Genomic DNA, 25,043 nt, shown 5'->3' on the forward strand with positions numbered 1-25,043 from the left:
CAACCAACTCTCTGCTATGTCACTGTGAAATACTGTTAGTGGCATAGGCTTATGCAGAAACCAAAGCTTAGTGTTTCGCTTTGCGTGTGTATTTCCTTCCAAACAGAGAATCTGTTCCCAAAGTCTTCCATATTTTCAGTTTAATAAAATACAATTTGATGAGTACTGTTTGAGCAAGTAATCCAGGACTACACATTTGAAGGACGATTGTACTATTATTTTTAAAATTAATTCAACCACTGTGTTCATCAATTGTTTTAAAATCTGTAGCCAGTCTGGGTTTAAAGGGAGCAATAACATGACTGATTATTTCTGTGTCTGATCTGATTTGCGTCAATTTTTGAAAACAGTATTATGGAATGAAGAATTACATATGAGTACAAATATCGTTACCTTTTCTGATCAGCTGTGAACACAGTCTAATGTATAGTGTCCTATAGATCCTCTGAGTTATCACAAGAAAGGAAAACCATTTTTTTTTTTTTTTAACAAAATGCTGTATTTTCAGAGTCAAACCTCTCCAAGTTTTAGAAATATATTACAACTTTTTATAAAAGCACATAGCTTCACTGTTTTGTTACAAAGCTAACAGCGGGTAGTGCTATTCACAGTTTTTGCCTGGACAGGTTTCAAACTCTGCAGTGCTGTCAGTGCCAAAACTTAGATGACCCCTTGCGTATTTGAAAAGAGTTGTAAGAGAGAAACTTGTAGCAGTGCTGAAGTGACTAATAACATCTTGGGACAACATTAGTGAAATGCTCTTAATGTTCACGTGGTAAACAAACCTTTTGTCATTTAAGCTTTTTATACTTCTCAATTTAATTTTTAATGCTTGGCACATTTTCTGGTCTTTCTCACACTGAGGCAAATAACTATCAGAAAGCCGAGCTTCATGCATTCACTTATAAAGGCACTTTTTTTTTTAAAAAAGCTAATTGATATGAAATAAAACCTGATACTTATTCAAGTGATTTTGGAGCAAATTTTTAAGTTGTAATGATTATTTTAAGATGCTTTTGATTTGAATCTTAGTATTAAAATGATTACTTACAGCGTCAATATGTTGATAAACAAGTATATAAATGATTTTAATTAATTAAGAGGTTATTTCCAGTGGATGCTGGAATTTCCAGGGGTTGCATAAATATCTCAACTAGGTCTCTGCCGTGATTGTGATGTAGCTGTGAGAAAATACAGTTTAGTAGAAAAGGTGGATTCTAGGTATTTGTTTGGTCAGCTGGTACATTGTGTACTTAGTACAAGATCCCTAAGACTTGGTCTTGTCTGTCTGCTGTGTCCGTTCCTTTCCTTTTGCAAAAATAAGATAATCTTTTAAAATGACTGTGTCCACTTTTGACCTGCTTTCACAACTTCCAGTGACGTCATTAGGAGCCCTGGCTGTGTGACGTGTCTTCAACACAACTTCAGCACCGAGAACATTTTTACACTTTGATTTTAGTAGCCGGTAGTCTCACCTGAGAAGGCCCCTGATGCCAGTGGAAGTTATGCATCTAGAACAGCAGCAACAGGAACCCCACTCTTCCAGCTGCTCTGGAGAATAATTACATGAGTTTGATACAGAAATCAGCCAGTCAGTTAATTCCCTGTGGTTTTATTTAGGTTGGGTTATGCATAGTAGGCATACTGGGTAATCGCAGTATGAAAAGTGTCACTGGTTTTGTCCTGCAGGTGGTTCTGAATATGAACTCAGTACCCTTTTACTAGATAGGGGAGATGAAAAATACTTATCATAAAATGATGATTTATAGTTACAAAGTGAGTAATTATTTTTTTCTTTACTCCCAGGTGGTCACTGAGATCACTGAGACCATTAGCACAGACTACACAGGTCCTAAAACAACCACCTATACTGTTGAGCATGAAAAACCTTCTGTTGAGGATGCAGCACCTCCAGTCAGAAAGAGGACAATACGGACAAAAGTGGACCCATCTAAGTTTTTGACACCTTATCTGCAACATAGTAATAAAATGAAGGACCTATTCAGTGAGGTAAATTGTCCCATGTCTTTTCTTTCTTGGGGAACACCAACTTTATAAATATTTAATAGGTATTATTGCAAACCTTCATGCTACTGTTTTGCCTCCTGTACTTCATTTCATGGTGTGTATTGGTGTTATTTGCCTGAAGTAGGAAGTTTCCTTCTTTGAATGAGCCCTTCTCTTGCCCATTTCCTGCTTTAGGTAATAATTAGGCACAAAAAATTGCCTGAGGAAGGTGGCTGAAGATTGAGACATCACTTAATAGTACTGCACTATTTGACTTGGATACCCAAGTGAAGGAATGTAACAGGGACTAATGTCTATTGAATAGCAAACCTCCGTAATTTTTATAATAGTGTATTTCTCTGTCCCTCTATCCAAGGAAAATCTTTGTGCACAGTATATAGGAACAAACACCAGCCTAAATTCCTGGTATGGGATACCAAAGTCCAGTAGACCAATACTGTATTTTGTTGTGAAAAATGGAAAATGACTGCTCTGCACAGATGTAGATGGTATTAGAGCCCTTTCCCTAAATTTTAATGTGTATTACCTACCAACGTTCACTGTTAAAGGATGATGTACAATCATAGGTCTAGGACGGCTACCCTCACTCACACATTTTCCTTATCTTTGGTCACTGACCCAAATAACTGTAAATTTGTCAATACCAAGCTCCTAAGGAGAATATAATCAATTAGAGGTGATCTAAAACATGCTAGAGTTAGAAGTAGATTTTTTCTATTGTGTCAGATGGAAGAAAGTCAATTGTCTAAAATAAGCGTAACTCAACAAATGTAATTGAAGCCCAGAGAGGTGGTGGATGCCCCATCTCTGGAAACATTCCAGGCCAGGCTGGATGAGGCTCTGAGCAACCTGATCTAGTCAGGGATGTCCCTGCTGCTTGCAGGGGGGTTGGACTAGATGACCTTTGAAGGTCCCTTCCAACCCTAACCATTCTATGATTCTATGATTCTATGACAGTTTGTATTATTCAATGATCTGCCCAAAATACTAACCATATAGGTAAATCAATAATCGCTACATACAGATCTTCAGGATATGTCTTTATTATGTTTGTCATTATTTTCTTTCAGAACAAATACAAAGAAAAATTTAGAAAAGAAAAAGGAAAGCCGTATGCTTCCACGATTGATACCCCAGAAATTCGGAGGATCAAGAAAGTGCAAGACCAGCTCAGTGAGGTAGGTAACAATTGTCATACGAAAAAATATTTATTGAATGGTAAAGAAGCAAATTAAGTCACAATTTTAACTGTTAGATAAGAAGTGATAGTTTTTTGATGCTATCGTGAAAAGGCAATCTGAAGGTTTAGCAGAAATTTATGAGATTACAAGAGCGAGGAATACAGAGTATATGATAAATTCGAGTTACATGATGTAGGTTGGAATTCAGACCTTTCAGGAAAGGAGATATGATAGTTCCTTTCTAGCTGAATAATAGCCTAAAGAGGTTTGAAAATTTCTGATAAGAAGTTACAGGCATGGGAGATGATGGTGATGCCCGTATCATTGAATTTGAAGATTCCACACACTATGCCTTGCAGTCATCATAAATTATATACCTGATGAATTTTTATTGAGGTTAAGTTGTGCACTGGGTAAATAAACCTAGAATGTTGATTTTAAATTGTGTTTAAACCTTTTTGTTTTCATAAAGCTCTTGAAAGTCAGTTTCCTAAAGAGATGCTGGAAAAATGATGCTTAGATTCTCCAAGTGTTTCAAAATGAACTTCTGTACATCTTGCCTTTTAATCTGGGATTTTCCAGGATGTGTTATTCTCTGTGTGTGAATCCTACTCTTAGTGATCTGCTTTTGAAAGCTAGCTCAAGTGCAGTTGCCCCACTGATGCAGTGCCTCTAGTTCTGGAATCTAGCTCATCTTCCCCTCTTTCTTTTAAGCAGCACTAGTCTATCTTTCAACAAAACACCTCATAGTTTGGGGAAACTAAAAGGCTTCTTAATTCTTCATATGGTAAATAGGGAGAGTTGAGTCCCTAGGAATGGGAACCTCAAAAGCTGAAAGGGTAGTCACCTAACGGGTGCTCAGGAGAAGAGTGTACATAAATTCTGCTCCACTCCTGACTTAGGATATATTGAGGAATCTGATGCAGCAATCCATGCCCTAATGCTGACTGAGCCTGCTTGGCGCGGTGTAACCGCATTAGGATGATTTTATGTCCAAGCTGCTGGTTTGCCATTGTAATGTGGCTATATAGTTTTTTGGCACTACAGATAGCATTTACACGGTGATGGACTGTGAAACTGAGTTCTACTGCATAGCATGGGGGTCTCTCTATCTCATACAGGGTGGAAATACTCTTAGAAAGAACTCTGTGGTTACAGAAGGGTACTACCTCTAACGTGGATTCACAGCTCTGGAAAAAGTCTCAAAGCTGCATTTCTGTCTCAGTTAATTCACAAAATTTGTTTTTTTCCATAGACTTAATTTCTAAGGAACAACTAGTCATAAATGCTTTATTGAATTCAGATTTGGGGCTTTTACAGTATTAAGTGTCAAAATGTCAATATTCTGCTTTTTAAAAAATGTCATTTTTTGCTGTAAGAATAAATGTCTTTTATTGTGCATTGATTTAGGTTAAATACCGCATGGCTGGTGAAGTTGCTAGAACTATTTGCCATGTTGATGAAAAGGCCAAGGATATAGAACATGCAAAGAAGGTGTCACAGCAAGTGAGCAAGGTGAGAGAGTTCTGACTTTCTGGAAGGACTGTAAACATTAGTGGATCATGAGTTACTGATATGAATAAAATTTTGAGCTCAGGGCACTAAAGCTGTGTTTGTAGAACAGTTTAGAAGCACAGGGAGAGACAGCAGAAAAGTTGATAAGGCAAGTATAAATATCATAAATGTTTCCAATTGATGTCTTCAAATGTCACTGGTTGAGTCTTTCACTTTGAAAAGATCTTTAGAGCAGGTAGTTTATTCACAAAAGTAAATATTTTTCTAATGATAAAGTAAACAATGTGCTGATCTTTCTTTCCAGGTGTTATATAAACAGAACTGGGAGGAGAACAAGGACAAGTACCTGCTTCCCCCTGATGCTCCAGAGCTTGTGAATGCCATAAAAAACACAGCAATGTTCAGTAAGGTAAGAAAACAAAAAATCACAGATCTAGGCAGCTGAAGTGCAAGAAGTATTCCAAGTCAGAGATTAATTCGTAATGAGTATTCTGGCATTTTTTCTGGTTTTTAGAAACTCTATACCGAAGACTGGGAAGGAGACAAAACATTATTCTATCCATACAATGACAGTCCAGAGCTCAGGAGGGTGGCACAGGCTCAAAAGGCTCTGAGTGATGTAAGTATCAAAGCCTGATTGACAGTTGGGTGTAACTTAGTAGATTTTCTCGTGGACTTTGACTAGATATAAAAACTTAATAATGGAACAGAAAATAAAATTGTGTAGGTGTGCACTGATGGCTAGCTCTGATAGTAGTGCTATTTCAATAGAAAAATATGTAGCCTATATTAGACTATAAATCTGTTGGCAATTTGATGCCGGATAATGAATGAATGAAATAATTCATTTATTAAAGATCTTCTGAGGTAATCAGTAGGAAGACCTCGAGTATCTCTCAAGACATGTGGAGAAATTCTCGGGATTGGCTATAAGCCTAGTTCACTGTTGTGGGTCTGCAAATCTGTCTCTCTAAAACAGTCACAAGAAAAGTCAGGAATTCGTGAGGCTGTGTGATTTGCTGATACTTAGATACATAGAACTCTTCAACTGAGGATTTCAGGTCTCATTTAAAGATTTCAGTGAATTTTGCAGATGTCTAGAAGTTCATTAGTCCATGTTTATCAGGAGCAACAGAGTAATATACTGGAACACTTTCCTAGGGAGCTGATTCTTTTTCATTGTCTCTTATCAAGACACTTCTCAGTAGTCCTTTGGAATACATTGATTCGAGGAGTTTATGCTGCAGTAGCTGTGGACAGAACCACTTTCAGTAATGGTGGCATTATCAGAGTTAAGAGTAAATGTTCTGATACTTATTCAAGTGGGTAGTTACTGTAAATGTTTACTTTTTCCTATTTTCAGATTGTCTACAAAAAAGGGCATGATGAACGAAAATCTAAATATACTTCTCTGCCAGATCCACCTGACGTGGAACAAGCCAAGAAAGTGACAAGGCAGCTGAGTGATGTGAGTAGAACACAGTGCTCTTCTGTCTGTAGGAATCTCACTTTTCAAGTGAGAGAGGCAAAAAGGTACCTAAAGAAAGGGAAAGCAAAATAAAACACCAGAGCTAATATGAAGAGCCGTTTGATTTTCAGTGGTGAAAGTTGGTTCTTTCCTTCCCCAAATGTCTCAGAAAAAAATTGTGCCTGATCTCAGGTGAAAGGTGAAGCTATTCTTGTTGGTGAATTTAGTTTTAGCATAACATTTTTATTTTTTTATTTCGTTATAGATTGTTTACCACGAGGACTATAAAAACAAGATCAAAGGCAAGTGGAGTCAAACTCCATGCTATGATGTTGCAGTTGCAAAAATGAATGCAGAAAATATAAGTATGGTAAGTGAATTCCTCAGAAAAATCTTTAAATGAACAGCTTTATGCTCTGTTCATGTTAATGTGGAAAATACAGATTAATTTGCCTACTCCATTTGTGGTGTTTCTCTTTTCCTAAATAAGCTGCTTTGTGGATGGCTGATTTGCACTTGATACATTTTTATCTGTTTGTCTCCGTTCCTAACAGAGAAAATACCAGGAAGACTATGAAAACATGAAAGACCAAATCTACTTTATGCAGACAGAAACTCCAGAATATGAAGCTAATAAGCGAGTTTCGAATAACGTCAGTAAGGTATGTTATGTGTGCTCCCTTTTGTTTAGCGTGAGCATAGTTCTAAAGTCAGTTTGTGCTGAAACTGTTTTGTGTGCGTTCCATTAGGAAGTTTACAACAATTCCTAGCCATGCTTATGATCTTCCCAACAGTACCCATCTTTTATTTTAAATACAGACTTTGTTTGGCTTCTGCATTTTCTGCAATAGTATATGCATCAGCAAAGACAATCTTATGTCGTTAATTTGTAATGTAATCCATGCACTCCTATGGTCTGAGAGCCTTTCATGGTCCTTGCCATCATGAATTGTAAGTTAAAAAACAGGGGAAATTTTCCTGAAAAGCTCAAGATTATATAGGTTAGTGAAAGTTTGGCTTTTAATACTGGTTTTGAAAAGCTCATTGTTGTTTGGTTTTTTTTTTTAAGATAAAATACAGAGCAGATTATGAAAAGAACAAAGCTATTGCAGATTATAATGTGCTTCCTGCTACAGAGAACCCGTTGCTGAGGCAATTAAAAGCTGCAGGAAATGCGCTGAGTGATGTAAGTATTATCAAAGTACAGCTGGGTGATTTTCAGTCATGTACAAGAAACCAAGCTCATCATTTCTTCACAAGGCTTCTTCTTTGGATTTCTTAGTATTTTTAATTTTATAGACCAATATTTGTCATGAGATACCACTACCAGAATGGTATAGATAAGGAGTCATTTCTCCACAGCAGAGTGTAAAAATAGCTGTGGCATGTTATGGGCATCACTAATTATTGTATAGGTCATTTAGTTCCCTGTGGAAAATGGATCACAAGATGGCAGTTCTTCCCTTAGTGATGCCAATAATGATAAAATATCTGGTACTTTTACTTATTTGTATGTATGGTATTCTGATTACTCCCTGTAACGGCTTTCTCTATTTCTGTCTCCTTTCTGTTTCCATCTATATGGAAAAAGATTGCATATTCCTCAGTGTCAAAAGTTCAAAAACTGTTATTCAGACCTTTCTGTCTTCCCGTGGAAACCTAAGAATCACCAAAAAAAGTGCCATTTGTTTTTCAGTCTTCTGAGAAAGATTTTCTTTGTAATCGTGTCACGGTTTTACTCTTGTAATTTTTAATGTGCTGTGAATGAGTTGCAGTGAAATCTACTGCATTATCTGACATAATCTTCTTTTGCAGAAATTATACAAAGAAGCCTATGAACAGTCAAAAGCAACCAGCATGAATTACTGTGACACACCGAAGTTCCAGACGGACACTGTTCTGAAGAATTTTAGTGATGTATGTATTTGATTTAAGTTACGTCATTCAGTACTAACACTCTTGATTACTTTTGTTTATCAACTTGTGATTATTTTTCCAGGCAAAATATAAAGACGCATATCAAAAGAATATTTTAGGACACTATTTGGGCAGCTTTGAGGACCCACATCATACACATTGCATGAAGGTTGAAGCTATGAAGAGTGATGTAAGTATGGCAATAACTCTGTTTTCACCATCGTACTTTAATTTCAGAGAAAACTCAATTCTGGTTTCTTACTGAATGTTGATTTTATTCCTAGAAAAATTACAAAGCAGATTATGAGGAGGAAAAGACAAAATGCTACTTCCCTCAGACCATAACTCAGGAGTACGAAACTATTAAGAAGTTAGAGCAGTGTAAAGATGTAAGTACAGGACAGTAGTGGTTATTAAGTGGCCAATGACATGCAGAGTGTCTGCTTCTGAGGCATGTAGAAATTTACGGAGTGATTCCTGTTAACTTTGGTGATTTTGAATTTGACCTTATTAGCATATGTGACTTTTTAAAACCGTATTCATCTGTATTTTAGGGCCTTTTGTGACATCTAGTGATCAGGACAGATATAGCACAATCTCTTTTTTTACAAGCAAAACCATAAAATTAGAGGAATAGTAGAAAAATGAAGAATGAACCTCAAGCATTTGCCTGCTTAAATCAACCTATTTTTACATTAATACTTTAAAAGTACTTTACTTTCTTTATTAATACTAATTTTATTTACTTTATCAATACTTTGGAAAGACTTTAAATATATATTTGTATATAATGTACTAAAATGTATCTACTGTGATGTGTATAATATATTATAATGTGTACTATACATTTTAAAATGTTAATGTTAAAAAGTAACCTGAGAACCATTATTCCTAACAGTGCTTATCTGCACGCATGCCATAACTGCTATCTATCCCAAGTATTGCTACATTGCTATGTCTTATAAAATAGTTCTGCTTATATACATTTGCTGCAAGTGTATTTATTATTTTCCTTCAGCACACCTACAAAAAGCATCCTGATCAAATCAAATTTACTCAAGTGAGTGACTCTCCAGTACAGAAACAAGCAGAGATCAATAGCAAACAGCTGAGTGATGTAAGTAAACTTAGAAAACAAGTGACTGCACTCTGACATTATCAGTTTCTGCACTGTGCCCACCTTCGCTTTATCATCCGGTTTTCAGAGAACTCCTGAAATGAATGTGTAGGTGAATATATGTGCATATACACGCACACAAGCAGAAAAACATTTGTGTGTATTCACAGTTCTGTTCTAGTGGAAGATCGCCTGGAAATCAGATTCTTTTAGTTTTTCCAGTGGCCGTTCATGTCAAGTTTTAGTGTGTGTGTTTGTAATTTTGTTGATGTCCAGCATTCTTAATGTATTCTTCACACCAGTTAAATCATTGGGGTTTATACCATTCACTTGGCAAGGACGAGGATTTAGTCTCTGTCTTTCTTTGTGACTGAGGTAACATGAGATCTTTAAGTTGTGTCACGGTGTTATTGTGCATTTACAATTATAAACACTGGGCTGCTAAATTTATTATTATTTTTTTCTAGATAAAATATAAATCCAAAGGTGAAGAAATTATTCACAAGTACCACCTCCCTCCGGATGTGCCCCAGTTCATACAGGCTAAAGTTAATGCCTACAATATTAGTGATGTAAGTATATTTTGAATCCAGAGCTCTTCGTTCAAATTACAATATGAAGTTTCTGTTAGCTAGAAACTGTTTATTCAAAATTCACCTTTTCTTCTAGAACTATTACAAGACGGGATTAGATGAATTAAAATCAAGGGGATATGATCTAAAACCTGATGCTATTCCTATCCGAGCTGCCAAAGCCGCCAGGCAGGCTGCCAGTGATGTAAGTACATCTTTCGTAAAGGAATGGTTTAATTCAAAAGAGTTTACTTAAACAATGTTGGCAGTTGTGTTTATTAAACATATCTGAAGGATAACTTTTTTATTGTCTTTTTTGAGCATGTTATTGAACTTATTTAGGACAGTTATATTTTTATTGGTGTTTCATCGCTTCACCTACTGTATTTGTATAGTTGCATTGAGAAAAAAACTGTTTCATTGTGTAATTCACTGTGAATAAGTAGGCTATCTTGCACTCCAGTATTGTTAAGGAAAATCATGAGGAGTAGGTCAGTAGTGACCCCTCCACGAGCAATGGACCCCTGAATTCCTCTGTGCTTAATTATAGACATGATCATAAATGAGATGAAAGATCTAGAACATCACTAGGTTTTGGGTAGGGTCTTGTGGATGGCCTTGTGAAATCTCTTAGTATTTTAAGACTGCTTTTCCTCTTGTGGTCAGTACAAGTGAGACAGTACTACTTTGAAAGCTAACTGCCTAACTTGTGTAGCAGTGATTTGTAAAGAGATGTGTGTCTGGTTTTATTAGGATATATGATCACTGACTTAAATGTGAGAGATACTCTTTGTAGAACAAAAAGGAAAGCCTTTGCTTTTAATTTACTTATTGCTAAATTGCTACACTTAAGATTATATTCTCTATGTTCTTTTTCATTCTGACAGGTTAACTATAAAAAAGCTTATGAACTTGCCAAGGGTAAACTCGTTGGCTTCAAGAGCCTCCAAGATGATCCCAAACTCGTTCATTATATGAAGGTAGCCAAGATGCAGTCTGAGCGAGAGTACAAGAAAGATTATGAGAAAACAAAAACTAAGTACAACATTCCAATGGATATGGTCAATGTTGTCGGTGCAAAGAAGGCTCAAGAGATTGCCAGCAATGCTAATTACAAGAACCTCCTACACGATTATACTTATTTACCAGATGCAATGAATGTGGAGCTGACCAAAAATATGATGGAAATTCAGAGTGATGTAAGTAAAACCTCATGTGAACAGAATTTTTTTGAGATGCCTCAGGCAAAGACTGTGAAGACTCAAGAGAGGTTCCTGGCTTGTTTTTTCTAATTCCTAACTTTTAAAATATTGTTTTCACTCCTTTATTAGAATGCATACAAATCAGATTATAATAACTGGATGAAAGGCATTGGTTGGATCCCCATTGGCTCACTAGAAGTGGAAAAAGCTAAAAAAGCTGGAGATGCTTTGAATGAAAAGAAATATCGTCAGCATCCAGACACCATTAAATTTACAAGTGTGGTGGACTCACCAGTAATGGTCCAAGCGAAGCAGAATTCAGTTCAACTCAATGATGTAAGTAGAGAAAGAAATGGATGCTACGGTAAGGTAGAGCTGTATCCAGTGAAGAGCTGAGCATTGTCTTTAATTTTTTTTTTTAAAGTACTGTGAATCTAGTAGTGTTTCTCTATGTTGTTATTGTTTTGTGCTCTGATTTTACCTGAGTAATTTCCTGGTAAAAGTCTGTAAAACTGTATGGAATTCATGTGGCTGTGTCAGTTGACATCAGCTGATTCTGTCCATTTATATTTTAAGTATATTTGAAATACATTTTATTTAAGAAATGTGAAATTTTCAAGTTGTTTATTGACGTTTTGCCACCTAGAATAATGAATGAAGTACAGAATGTTTGATGAATCACAATATGGCCATCATTATAAACCAGCAAGCTTTGTTTTTTATTACACTCTCCCACTATCCTTTATTATGCTACTTTTTCAGAAATTAGTTTTTATGTCCATTAAAGGGCTTAATTTTACTGAGTTAAAGACTGCGGAGAGCTTTAAGCGTGCCTTCCTTCTGTCGATAAGATCAACAATTCTCAATCTTTGAGATAGGTGACAATGTACATACATTTGCAAAATGAAATGTAAACCCTCAGTTAACACAGTGAGCTGGGGCTAGTTACACAAGGAAGAAGGATTTATTTCTGTGTCATGTATTTTACAGAAACTATACAAATCTTCCGGAGAGAAAGTTAAACATAAATATACTCTTACCCCAGATGTCCCACAGTTTATCCAAGCTAGATACAATGCAGCTAACATCAGTGATGTAAGTGACTTCTTTACAACATTTTACACATTGTTAATGAACTTTTGAGTAATATGTTACAGATGTTAATATTGCAGATCCCTTTCACTGATATGCAGTTCTGTATAATCAACTTATATCACTGTAATTTTTCACTCTTGGTGTAATTTGAGTTTGCAATCAGATGCCATTTAGTCTTGTAATAATTTAATTGAGTTAATAGAGAAATCTGTTCTCGTAAATGAAGACCGATAGTTGTTATTGCTTCTAAACAACTGCCTGCAGTAGCTTAGGAGTAGCTTTGGCTTGCATATAGTTCATGTGATTACTAAGTTCTGTAGAATAACACAGGTTTTCTTTTTTAGGCATATTATAAGCAAGACTACTATGATCTAATAGCTAAAGGGAACAATGTGTCACTTGATGCTATTCCAATTACTCTAGCCAAAGCTTCAAGAAACATTGCTAGTGATGTAAGTATCTATTCCAGATATACTTTTCTGAGGCATTTAGTAAAACAGTTGTCCTTTACAGGCCATGTGGTAGACCTCATATGTCACGCAAGTCTCACCAGAGTCGGTATTATGAGAAAGAAATTCTTTGTCTTTCCCAAAGGCTTAGTTTGTATGGAACTTATTTTAGGCTCATCTTGTTTGCTTTAGATAGAAAAATGCTGTTGTGCTATGTTTCTTAACCCACTTTTCACAGGAGAAATTAAATAATAGTTCTTACAATCATTCTGTGACAAATTTCCAGAAAATACTCTGTTAGCACCTATGTACGGACCACAAGACAATAAGTGCTAAGGGTCCTTTTGGTTATACAGAGGAGTATGGCTTATACCTGAATCTGAAGGCCTTATAGTGGAAGTTTTATAAAGCGGGGTGGGTATATTTCAGTGGTTTCATATAAATAGAGGAAGCTGTCCAGTCATACGCCATTTGTTTGATATTGCTTTCAAGTGACTGAGAAGGATTGTCTCAATTATTCTGATACTTTTCATACACTGTTCCACACAAGAATGCTTAGCAAAGTTTTTCCCTTCCTTACAAGAAAAGCTAATGTTGGAAGTCTTATTGTGGTGTGTGTCACCTGTTGTATGCAGGCTTAGATAGTGGAGCAAGAAAAGCTAATGTAGGTACAGTCACTGAGTGTGCCGTTTGGGAGAGTTTGTCTTTCTGAACTGCTTGCAAATCCTTTTTCCAATTAAAGTTGCGAGAGCTTTTCTTTTCTTTTCTTTTCTTTTCTTTTGCATTAGTGTGGACATCAATAGCCATGCCACAGTACATTTGATCTCTTTCTCTGTTTTGTAGTATAAATATAAAGAAGCATATGAAAAGACTAAAGGAAAACAGGTTGGTTTCAGAAGCCTGCAAGATGACCCTAAGCTTGTCCACTACATGAACGTAGCAAAGATTCAGTCTGAGCGTGAGTACAAGAAAGACTATGAGAAGACCAAGACTAACTATCATGCACCTCCTGATATGTACAGTATCCAGGCTGCAAAACAGTCTCAGGATGTAGCTTCTAATGCCCACTACAAAAACTTGATCCATCACTACACTTATCTGCCAGATGCCATGGATGTTGAGCTTGCAAAGAACATGATGCAAATTCAGAGTGATGTAAGTATTTAAATAATTGCAATGTCATGGATGTTTTCGTGCACACTGTGAAATATAAAATATGAGTTTATATTCAGTGAAAATTACTATTACTGTATGGGAATGGTCTTATTTTTCTTATGTCTTAGGGAAGATCATTAGAAGTTGTATCTACTGGTGGTGACATTCAGAAATATGAAATTCCAGGTGAATTTTACTCAACAGGATTTTGATGTTGGCCTATCAGTGGAGAGCAGAATTCTGGAATATTGAATTCAAGGGAACTTTTTTTTTTTTCCCACATTTCCTCAGAAAATTATTTTGCAACTCACATAATCTTGTTTTATTCTTTAAGTCTTCTTTTAAGTTGTCTTGCTTTGTCTTCACATGAGATAGATATGATAATGTAGTTGGATTGTTATTAACTATTGAGTGTGAAGGAGTGGTCAAAATGTAACTATTGATATTAACAATACATTCTGGAGATGTCTAATATAGGAGATCTCTTCTAGGACCTTCTTGGTCCTTCTTGCAGATACAGAATTTCAAATGCTGAAATGCATGGCTGCACTCTGCACCTCTGTGTACTGTGGAATTTGATTGGCTCTGTATGGATCCCTCTGGAGGACCGCTTGTTTTAGAGTTAGAACTCAGAAGGATCTTAAAAAAGAGCGTCCGTAATATCCTTGCATTCAGACTGTACGTTAACACTGTCTGGATGTTTATATGGGATAACATTCTGCATATTTTGTAGCCAGGATAAATTTCTCCCTCGGAGTCTGCAAATTCTGCATATTTTACTCTAGGAGGAGCTTTAGGAAGAAAACCAAAAATTGAGCCTCTGCTCTGTGGACCTTTGTATAAGATCAAGTCTTGTACAGTCTGCTGAAACACAGAACAAATTAAACTGTGGTAAACTGTCACCATATGGTAGTTTAGAAGTTATTAAAATTGAAGGTTCGTGAAATTTTTCGCATAGGTAAAAGAAAAGGAAGGTTAGTAAATATTGAAGGGAGACTATAGTTTATAAGAAATGAATCATGAATCAAAAATACAATCTCTTGTTTTCTTCCTTATTAAATCACAGAGAAGCATAAGAAAAAAAATCTCTTGTTCCCTTCAAGAATTTATAAATATTTCCTGCTCATGTAGAACATATTAGCTAGACTATATGATTATTGATATTACAGTTCTGTGGGAAAATCTTGGTCCCTGTTGGCTTTCTCTCCTTCAGAATGCATACAAACAAGAGTATAACAGCTGGTTCAAGGGTATTGGATGGAGTCCTCTCGGTTCTCTGGATGTTGAAAAAGCTAAAAAGGCTGGAGATGCATTAAATGAGAAGAAATACCGTCAGCACCCAGACACTATCAAATTTACAAGTATACCAGATTCAATACCAATGGTTTTAGCTCAGCACAACACCAAGCAACTGAGTGATGTAAGAAATATTTCATTGTTAACACAATATAGTGATTTTATGTTTTTACTATATTTATGATTTATATGTTAGTAAAATTGCAAATTTTGGGTAAGAATTAAACATTGTTGCATTGTCTCTATTTGTTCACAGTAATGTTACCTACCTTGTACTTGTCAACACTTATCTATTTATTTTCCCTTGTAGGTAACATATAAGCAAGAGGGTGAAAAAGTAAAACACAAATATAGGCTGGATCCTGATGTTCCTCAGTTTATTCAAGCCAGGGTCAACGCCTTCAATTTGAGTGATGTGAGCATATAACCAATAGTTTGTTCAATAATGTATTTCTTTGTCATTTACTTGATAGAAAAAATAACGTTTATTTATTCATGCTATGATACTGCATATAGAAATGCAGAAGCTCTGAATTCAGCTAAACTTTTACATCTAGAAGTCAATGAGTTTTGTGCTTGTTAAGCAGATTTTTAAGCTGTCTGAGCGCTTGTGAACATAAACGCATTTCAGTGCTTTATTGCCAAACTACTTGGATAGTCTGAATGAGAAAACATGACTTATTGTTCAAGTTCCTGTAGATTTGGAGACTTATGTCATCTACTTTTACATGAAGCACATTGCAGAGGCAAGCAGTACAAGTTCTCTGTATGTTGCTTTCCTGCTGCTGGGCTTTCAAAGGAGGTTGACTCATAGTTAATCCCATAGTAATGTCTCTTTCTGCCATTCAGCTACTAGCCTGCCTGCTTTCCGTCCCTTCTTGCGCTCATCCAACACCATAAAGATCTCCACGGATAGTATCAATTTTACTGCCTTCGTGGTATTAATTTTTTTTTTGTGGCATTATCAGGCCTCCAGGAACTAGGTAAAAACTGACATCTCCTTGAATAGCCTTGAAATACTATTAGTCTGTCCAGTATAATTTTTTGCTAACAAAAAAATCAGCCAGACTGCTTTCTTCAGTCACATAAGACCACAAGGCCTGATTTTGAAGCTAACGGGAAAAAATTTCTGAAGATTCAGTCAAATGAAAAAGGAATTTGCTTAGCAAGGGCAAAAGTGCCACTGATCAAGTTGTTCTGCATAAAAACTGCAAAAAAAATGCTTATAGAGTTCATGATTTAGCTATATGAATTAAACTGATTGTCTTGAAGGGCTATCCTACCATTGTAGTAGATTTATGTATCATAATATAGCTGTAGTTTGTGTACAGGTTAACATTTTTCATTGCAATTGCGCAGACTAAACTGAATATTTTAATTCCTATAACTATAATAAAAATATGGGCTTAAACAACTTCATTAAAATTGCTCCTCATAACATTGCAAACTCAAACCTTTTCTCCCTATAAGGCTAACTACAAAGCAGATTGGAAAAAAACCATTGCCAAAGGATATGATCTGAAACCAGATGCCATTCCTATTATTGCTGCTAAAGCTTCTCGAAACATTGCAAGTGATGTAAGTATAAATGCGGCTGCTTTCGGGCAGCTACGTTAGCTGACAATGGTAAAGCTTGATGTGCCGTCTGACACAAGCTACGAAAGGAGGTTCGGAACACAGAAATAGATTCACTAATTTTAGCAAAAGGCTGCAAATTACTTCCATTCCCTGCTTAAACGTGCGTCCCTCCAAAAGCTGAATGTTGGGATATCTAATTGTTTGGTAATCTTGGGCTTTTCAATAATTTATTATTATGCTAGCCTTTTAATTAAAAGCTGAGTGTTCCTGGGAGTTGGAAGTCTGTGGCAGTAAAATACAACATGGCAGAGGCAATGGCGCGGGAGGGCGTATAACTGGATATCTAGGTTTAGATCTATACCAGGGGTCAAGACAAGCTGAGAAATCCAACTTTTTTTTTTCTTTTTCTAACTTAATAATCCTGTGCTGTCTGAAAAATAATTTATGAGTTTATAGAATGAACTGCAGTTGTTAAAATTTCAAAGTATTATAATTATCAAAAGTATGTTTTCTCCTTCCAAAGTGGGTAAGGCTTTTTTTTCCTTTCCTTTGTCTCTAGTACAAATACAAAGAATCGTATGAGAAAGCAAAAGGCAAACAGGTTGGATACCGTAGCCTGCAGGATGATCCTAAACTTGTTCATTACATGAATGTGGCCAAAATGCAATCGGATCGTGAATACAAGAAGGATTACGAAGTCACCAAGACCAAATATCATACTCCTTTGGATATGTTCAGTGTGACGGCTGCCAAGAAAGCCCAGGAAGCGGTTACAAACGCTGGCTATAAACAGCTGATTCACAATTATACACTCTTGCCTGATTCTGTGAATCTGGAGCTATCAAGAAATGTGATGCAGCTTCAGAGTGATGTATGTAATGATTAATCATCTTGTTTTTTTCTTCTTGTAATGACTCACACTACTAGCCTTTTAAGGCTAAAAAATTACCTATATTAGATTAACAGTAGATTGAGAAGTAAGCTTCAGATCTGAAACTCTTTATTTTCTACAGATTATCGGAATTATGTATAGCTGGTAAGTTCTAGGGAACTTACCTAGCAAGTAACAACTTTGTATCTCTACATATTTGGCTAATTCTCAGCAAACAAACATGTTTTTCTAGCTAGTGTATTTTTGTAGTTGGATATATAATTACAGTGTGTTATTACTGGGATAATTATTTGTATTGTCAGAGACTGTAGAGTATGTACAGTGTCTAAAAACTGACTATATTTTATTTAAATTTACCAAAAATATATATTATGTATGCTTGAATTATACTTAGGGATTTGAGATTTATTTATTTTGTTCACTTTTCCTTCCTGCCTTTATCCTCCAACATATGCATATGCCACGCATGATAAAGATTTTTAAAAAAACTTGGTCATTTCCATATTTTTTTTTCACTAGTCTAACTTTAGAGTCTGCTTGTTTGTCTAGAAAGTGTTTAGTTTACTCTACATTATTCAACAGTGATCTGACAAATTTGAAATTCCCAAAATCGCTAATAATCTGATTGAAAGTGTTCTTCAGATTCTAAGCATTGTTTGGAGAGGATAATGTGCATGTGCCCATTGGCCAACAGATAGAGGAGCTGACATTTAGACACTGTTCTGTTCAACTACAGAAATTTTTATCTCAAGTTTTTTGCTTCCTCATTGTATTTTTTGCCTAGCCTTGCTGAGTTGGCTGAGCTTGCTTGGCTGTCTTACTCAGGGTGTTTGTAATGAGAGAAGCATGATATTTGAGGACAAATTTTTCCCTGTACACACGTGATATGAAAATATGTGGTCTTTTTCTCAGACACTGATACTTCTATTGCTGCAGTTCAGAAACAGGTTTTATTTTCACAACATTTTTGTACCTTTATCTTTTCTAAAAGCCATGTTATAAAGTATGATTAAATAGGAGTGGTGTCTATTCAAGATTGTGCAGAACCAGGCCATTAAGCAGAAGCTATTGAAACAATTTTTCTGAATCAATTCTACTGCGAACTGACTCTACTAACAAACAAGAGTGTAATTTTAAAAATTATTATATTTTTGTCAGGCTTTTATATTTACTGGTCAAAAACTGTTCTTTGGTTTGTCATGTGAGTTCTACACATTGGTTTAGTGAAAAAAAATTTCCTTATCCCTGACACGTAAATAGTTGTTAATATTAAGTTAAATTTGGAAAACTGTAGCAGTTATAACAGACTTGTCTAAATTTTCCTTAAAAAATGAATGACCAGGAGAATTTTTAAGGCCTTACCTGTTTTTATGTATATAGGCATTCTGATTGTCCTTGTCTCACTCTGGTTTACCTTGTTTATTTTTTAAAAGAATCTATACAAAGCAGACTTTAATAACTGGTTGAAAGGAGTTGGCTGGATACCGATTCAGTCACTGGATGTAGAAAAGGCCAAGAAAGCTATGGACATTCTCAGTGAAAAGAAGTATCGCCAGCACCCAGACAAGCTCAAGTATTCTATAACAATGGATGCAATGGAACAAGTGCTAGCTAAGCAAAATGCCAAGACCATGAATAAGGTGAGAAGTTGTTCAGGTGATCATGACTGAGCCAGAGATTGGGTCTTTGTCTTGCAAAATCATGGATCAGGGGCATTCCCACTGAAGTAATTAGAATTTCTAATGGGTATAGTGGTTTACTTGGTTAAGACTGGACACTAAGAGATGATGGAAGCCTCGGACTGTATTCATAATTAAGGGAGTTTCATTTTCTGTTTATAAAGATTAAAGATTTATCTTTTGTGTATGTAGTTAAAGGTGTCTTCTCCATATTTATAGTGCATTGGTAACCTTTGCTGTTTTTCTGCAGGAAGTAGTGTTCATAATCAGTGAGGTGAAAATACCCTGAAATTCTGCCAGTTTTGTACAAGTTTCCTTGAAAAGTGGAGTTCTTTAAATGTGTCTCTAGTAATCTGGGACACCACTAATCCTTTTTCCATGTTTGCCATGGAAAGAGGGTGTGTGAAAAAAAAAAAAATGCTTTGCATTAAAGCGGGGAAGAATGCAGACTGAAAATTTTCAGTTTCAATATTTATTAGCTATCAAGACATACTTGGCAAATTTCTCAAATACAGTACTAAAGAAAGAGGAGGAATATGGTATTACCACTTGGCAGTTATATTTGTGAAGATTATTCGTAGTGCTTATGGAACTTCACTGTACTATAAAATATTTTTTATTACAAGCAAGCAAACCAAAAGCAAGCTCTCGTTTTATGAGTGCAATGCCTTTTCAATGCTAAATATTACTTTGTAATTGCAGAGGCTGTACACCGATAAATGGAACAAAGAGAAGACCAGCATTCATGTTATGCCAGACACTCCAGAAATTCTGCAGTCTAGAGTGAACCAGATCACAATGAGCAATGTGAGTTACTGTGCTCACAGGGAGCATTCAGCATCTGTTGCATAGACCAAAAATTGGTGTAATTTTTATGTCTCTTTTTGAAAATATTTAATTATGGTAGTTCAGTAGTTCTGTGTTTATAATAGAGTACCTGTTCTCTTTTACGTTTTAAACTAGAAACTTTACAAAGCTGGATGGGAGGAAGACAAGAAGAAAGGTTATGACATGCAGCCAGATGCTATTCCAATAAAAGCAGCCAAAGCCTCCAGAGACATTGCGAGTGATGTAAGCTTGATTGCATGATAGTACTGAGAGTAGCTACAAAGACAGTAAGAACGTTTTCAAAGTGCTCTGTTAATGCACAAATGTGGTTTTTTGAAGCATCTTGAGTTGTCTAGGTTTCAATTATATGCCTCATGGGATAAACCTTTGCAGCACTTGCTCTCCAGTGGAATAACACTGAATTGTGCTTTTTTGCTCTTTGTTCAGCAAGCTGCTGTGCCTCATGTGCCTGTATTCAATGGGCTATTTTGTAAAACTGAATATGTTTAAATGACTAAATCTGAGATCTTGTAATGAAAAAGAACAAATATTTTCTATGCTTTCAGAGATAAAATTGAGCTTAATAGTGCATTTTTCTGATTGAAGTTTTTCCTGTTCTTTCTCTTTCCTACTGCCAGTATAAGTATAAACTAGCCTATGAAAAAGAGAAAGGAAAGCATATTGGGTTCCGCAGCCTTGAAGACGACCCCAAGCTGGTGCACTTCATGCAGGTGGCTAAGATGCAATCTGATCGTGAATACAAAAAAGATTATGAGAAGGCCAAGACTAATTTCCATACTCCAGTTGACATGTTCAGTGTTGTGGCAGCCAAGAAAGCCCAGGAAGTGGCTACAAATGCAAACTACAAACACTTGATCCATACCTACAATGTTTTGCCTGATGCGATGAGTCTTGAATTAGCCAAAAACATGATGCAGATACAAAGTGATGTAAGTAAGAGATTCTTTAACCTTTGCATTACAAATACAATTGTACTTAGTTTATAAAAGCGTACTGTAAGTTAAATAGTACTATTTTCTTAGTGAAATCAGTTGTATTTAGAAATTTAGTTATAAATTTAGAAAATGGAATGAGTCCTTCAGCAATGACAGCCATTGTATTTCTCTAAGACTCTGAAATATTAAATTACACCTATTGCTAAAGAATTTGGGCTCAGAAATAAGTAATTTTATCTGTGAAGTAAAATGGATATTTACTGCTTACATTCTAAATAAATCTTGAATGCATCTTGATGTTCTTTGCCTCTTTTTAGAGTAAGTGCATTCTAAATCTAACATTCATTAAACACAGACAGAAATGTCAGGTTTTACAGACTTTTTTTCATCTGATTATTTTCTTTTCTTTCTGCTTCCAGAATCAATACAGAGCAGACTATGATGAAAGTATGAAGGGTGTTGGATGGATGCCACTGGGCTCCCTGGAGGCTGAGAAGAACAAAAAAGCAATGGAAATTCTTAGTGAAAAGAAGTACCGCCAGCATCCAGACAAATTGAAGTTTTCTGTTCCTATGGATTCCATGAACATGGTCTTAGCTTTAAATAATGCTAAAATAATGGATGAGGTAGGGAAGTATTCATTAAAATTCATTTAAGTTTGCAAAAGTGAGAAATAAACTATATCTAATGTAATAATCTTGTATGCATAACTCTGTAAATAATAAATTTTGGCAGCTCATTAATATGCTTGACTGTAATTGTATTTCATCTTGATAGGCCTTCAATAGACTTGAAAGCAAAGCATAAGGCTAGTATTTCTAAGAAATATATAAGGACAAACCTGGGTGTCCCTTTTTATTAGTGAAATTTTCCCAGGATAACTGATCATAGACTTTTAGCAATTTAAATCTATGGGCTAAAAACACTGGAGCGATCCCTTTCAGAAATAGGATTTAGACTTTTAAATGTATAGTCTGTTTCTTCCGATGCCTGTTACACTAACATGAAATTGCTGTATGATGTGCATGCTTTTCTAATGAGATATTTGTTTTCTGATTCTCCTACCATGCTGATGTTCTTTAGAACACACGCCGGTGTTCTTTAGAAATGTCTAGATTTCATGTGCATTCTAGTTACAGGGACCATCAGAATCTTATGTGCACTTTCCTTACCTCTGTTTCCTCTAAGTAAAGCTCCATTACCTCTCTCAACTGATACTTATTTTCCAGGAGATAAACGAATCATCCTTCACCTCTAACAATTTTTTTTTAATACCTTCTAGCCTGGCTTTTAATTGCGAGTTATTGTTTCAATTTTTTGGTTATGTTGACATTTCTTTTTTTTTATCCTTCCAGCACAAGTACAAACAAGCATGGGAAGAAGACAAAAAGAAAGTTCACATGACACCAGATATTCCACAGATTGCTTTAGCAAAAGTTAATGCATTCAATTTAAGTGATGTGAGTACTGTTTGTAAGACTAAGATGTTGCTCTTATTTTTTTTTATTAGGAGTAAGTGAGATGACAGCGTATGAAAATCTCCCTAATTCTCACTTTGCTAACCTATAGTAATTTCACAAAAAGCTATTAATTTCCTCTTCCTTACTTCCTTCCCCAAAATTAAATACCAAAAGTTGCCAAGAAAAGGCCATGGTGTTTATAGTCAGATATCAAGTGTTCATGTAGATCCTTAAAATATAATAATTAGTAACAAAGCAGTAGAGTTTAAGTACTATCCATGTTTGTTACTGTATTTATTATTTTATTTCCCTGTGCACAAAGTTTTGTACTGGATGCAAAATTCTTTCTAGTAGATCGAACCTATTCTTTCAGTAACAGATGATATTCCAGACAGTTTTCCAGTAGCCAGTTGTTAAATCTGCATATGCTAAATAAAGTATTGTTTGTAAGTGTGCACGTATTTAATGTGCACAGAAACAGACATACTTATCTAATCTTTTTAAAAGCTAGCATCCTTAATTTTTCACTAGTATTTGTGCATGTAGGAAACAAATCGTATGAATAGTCTGTGTTTCAAGTTATCACATAAAATGAATAGAGTTTTATTTAAGAAAGTGTGATATGTTTTGCTTTTTGAAAGGTTGTTTCTTTTCTTTCTTTTCTTTCTTTTCACAGAAAATGTACAGACTTTCATTTGAAGAATCTAGGAAGAAAGGATATGATCTCAGAGCTGATGCTATCCCTATTAAAGCTGCCAAAGCTTCTAGGGATATTGCTAGTGATGTGAGTTCTTGAAAGAAAAAATGATCCATTTCAGATATTGTAAAATATTCATTTCTTGACACAATTCAGTTTTATTTATCAATTATATTAAATCTCTTTATTCTCTTTCTTGTAAATAATTTTGACATATTTGATACAGATTCTAATACATTTTCTAATAGAGTTAAAGAACAATTTATTTTTTAAAAAGGTAAGGAGATATATGAGGGACTCTTAGGGAAAAAAATAAGGCAGTTCATTCCTCAGTGTGATTGTGCTTGGATACTTTATAAAAGTACGTGTTATATTTGTAGTTTAGATGGAACTTTCAGATATCATTCTTAGAAATATTTGAAAAAAACAGATACGTACTTAAATTATTTTTACTGCTATGGTACAATTGTTTTTCTTCCTTTGATGAAAGTCCTGTTAAATTTCTTGGTGCAGAGAACAAAAACTTCTAGAATCAGGACCACTCTGAAATCTTTTATGTATCAGTGATGAAAGATTTGCTGTGGCAAGGGCAAATCCAGCCTGAGAGAGGGGTGAAGTTGGGCCTAAGGAGATGTTATTTAGCCCACCACATTTTTTTTTTACAACATAGAGGATGTTGCAGCTACTGCAAAGTCAATTTGCTCTGCCACTGCTCTAAGTCTGAGGGGAAGATACTTCCATTCTGAATTCTTTCCAAGAGGCAAGCAGCAAAGGAAAAAAGAATGGATACCTGGCCTGTGATGTTCATTGTCCAGGGTTGATTAGAGATTGAGGAAGCCGTTAAGAATTTGAACTCCTGGTTTTATTAAACAAAAAAAAAGAATTTTTAAATCATTTGAACAAGTGAACCTATTGGAAGAGATGATTAGATCTTTGATTTTGTGGTTGGTCTTTAGATATGAACTCAAGTATTCTAGGTATGGTGCAGACAACCACGAAAATAGTTACCTAAGCCAAATATTAAAAACTGTTTAGTAACAGAGAACTGTGTGGGTTGGTGTACCCTAGTTCTAGTGTTTGTGATAGCTCATCTTAGAGTTAATAAGGGTGTCTCTACACTACAGAGTGAAAAGAATAAAAAGTGCACTTTTTCCAAAGTTTGCTGTGTTCAGCAAACCAGATCTTATGTTCCTTTTGCCTTTTGCTTCCTGTCAGTATGTTTCATATTTTCATTGTATCATTTATAATGTGTTTAGAAAGCAATTAAACCCTGGGTAACGTTGAACCTTATGCAGGAGCAGAATAGCTATTGTAAGGATATTTCATTTATTAAGAAAGTGTTTTAAATGTACTGCTTTTAAAAGGGATGCTAGACATCTGTTTTGCTTTACCGCGCTCCCTAAGAGTAGGTGGACAAAGCCACGACCTCTATGTGCTTTGTGATGTTTTATTTACTATGTAAAAATAATATTTTAATCTAAGGTTTGGTTTTTTTTTTCCTTACAAGGTAAATATTGCTTATTAAACAAATGAAATAGAATTAAAGTCTCTGTCTCTGTTCTTTTTACAGTATAAATACAAATTAGGTTATGAACAAGACAAGGGAAAACTTGTAGGCTTCCGCAGCCTTCAGGATGATCCCAAACTTGTCCATTATATGCAAGTGGCTAAGATGCAGTCTGATCGTGAATACAAGAAAGCTTATGAGACCAGCAAGACACATTACCAAACGCCCTCTGATACACTCAGCATCGTGGCAGCTAAGGAGGCACAGGATCGTGTCACCAATACCAACTACAAACGACTGATTCACCAATATATGCTTCTACCAGATGCAATGAGTTTAGAACTGTACAGAAACATGAATCAGATACAAAGTGATGTAAGTTTCTGTTTCCTTTCTGTCATTCACAGCTGTGACTTTTTTTTTCCTGTTTTTTTTTTCATTACGACTGTGT

The 25,043-nt window shown here is 35.5% G+C and overlaps 1 protein-coding gene across 1 annotated transcript in view; it reads left to right on the forward strand.

Annotated features, from left to right (window-relative positions):
* The window catches only part of NEB (nebulin), a 124,121-nt gene that overhangs the window by 6,550 nt on the left and 92,528 nt on the right, over nucleotides 1-25,043 (forward strand). The window contains exons 5-36 of the mRNA XM_086750430.1: nucleotides 1,807-2,010; nucleotides 3,099-3,206; nucleotides 4,620-4,724; nucleotides 5,029-5,133; nucleotides 5,239-5,343; nucleotides 6,088-6,192; nucleotides 6,458-6,562; nucleotides 6,747-6,854; nucleotides 7,262-7,378; nucleotides 8,008-8,109; nucleotides 8,192-8,299; nucleotides 8,394-8,498; nucleotides 9,128-9,226; nucleotides 9,694-9,798; nucleotides 9,896-10,003; nucleotides 10,686-10,997; nucleotides 11,130-11,336; nucleotides 11,991-12,095; nucleotides 12,440-12,547; nucleotides 13,388-13,699; nucleotides 14,913-15,119; nucleotides 15,306-15,410; nucleotides 16,466-16,573; nucleotides 17,133-17,444; nucleotides 18,899-19,105; nucleotides 19,847-19,951; nucleotides 20,108-20,215; nucleotides 20,611-20,922; nucleotides 21,348-21,554; nucleotides 22,284-22,388; nucleotides 23,065-23,172; nucleotides 24,656-24,967. Coding sequence (XP_086606556.1) covers nucleotides 1,807-2,010; nucleotides 3,099-3,206; nucleotides 4,620-4,724; nucleotides 5,029-5,133; nucleotides 5,239-5,343; nucleotides 6,088-6,192; nucleotides 6,458-6,562; nucleotides 6,747-6,854; nucleotides 7,262-7,378; nucleotides 8,008-8,109; nucleotides 8,192-8,299; nucleotides 8,394-8,498; nucleotides 9,128-9,226; nucleotides 9,694-9,798; nucleotides 9,896-10,003; nucleotides 10,686-10,997; nucleotides 11,130-11,336; nucleotides 11,991-12,095; nucleotides 12,440-12,547; nucleotides 13,388-13,699; nucleotides 14,913-15,119; nucleotides 15,306-15,410; nucleotides 16,466-16,573; nucleotides 17,133-17,444; nucleotides 18,899-19,105; nucleotides 19,847-19,951; nucleotides 20,108-20,215; nucleotides 20,611-20,922; nucleotides 21,348-21,554; nucleotides 22,284-22,388; nucleotides 23,065-23,172; nucleotides 24,656-24,967 — 4,929 coding nt within the window. The remainder of the gene's footprint in view (nucleotides 1-1,806; nucleotides 2,011-3,098; nucleotides 3,207-4,619; nucleotides 4,725-5,028; nucleotides 5,134-5,238; nucleotides 5,344-6,087; nucleotides 6,193-6,457; nucleotides 6,563-6,746; nucleotides 6,855-7,261; nucleotides 7,379-8,007; nucleotides 8,110-8,191; nucleotides 8,300-8,393; nucleotides 8,499-9,127; nucleotides 9,227-9,693; nucleotides 9,799-9,895; nucleotides 10,004-10,685; nucleotides 10,998-11,129; nucleotides 11,337-11,990; nucleotides 12,096-12,439; nucleotides 12,548-13,387; nucleotides 13,700-14,912; nucleotides 15,120-15,305; nucleotides 15,411-16,465; nucleotides 16,574-17,132; nucleotides 17,445-18,898; nucleotides 19,106-19,846; nucleotides 19,952-20,107; nucleotides 20,216-20,610; nucleotides 20,923-21,347; nucleotides 21,555-22,283; nucleotides 22,389-23,064; nucleotides 23,173-24,655; nucleotides 24,968-25,043) is intronic.

The sequence above is a fragment of the Chlamydotis macqueenii genome, chromosome 6, assembly GCF_036417535.1.
Source record: "Chlamydotis macqueenii isolate bChlMac1 chromosome 6, bChlMac1.mat, whole genome shotgun sequence".
NCBI lineage: Eukaryota > Metazoa > Chordata > Aves > Otidiformes > Otididae > Chlamydotis > Chlamydotis macqueenii.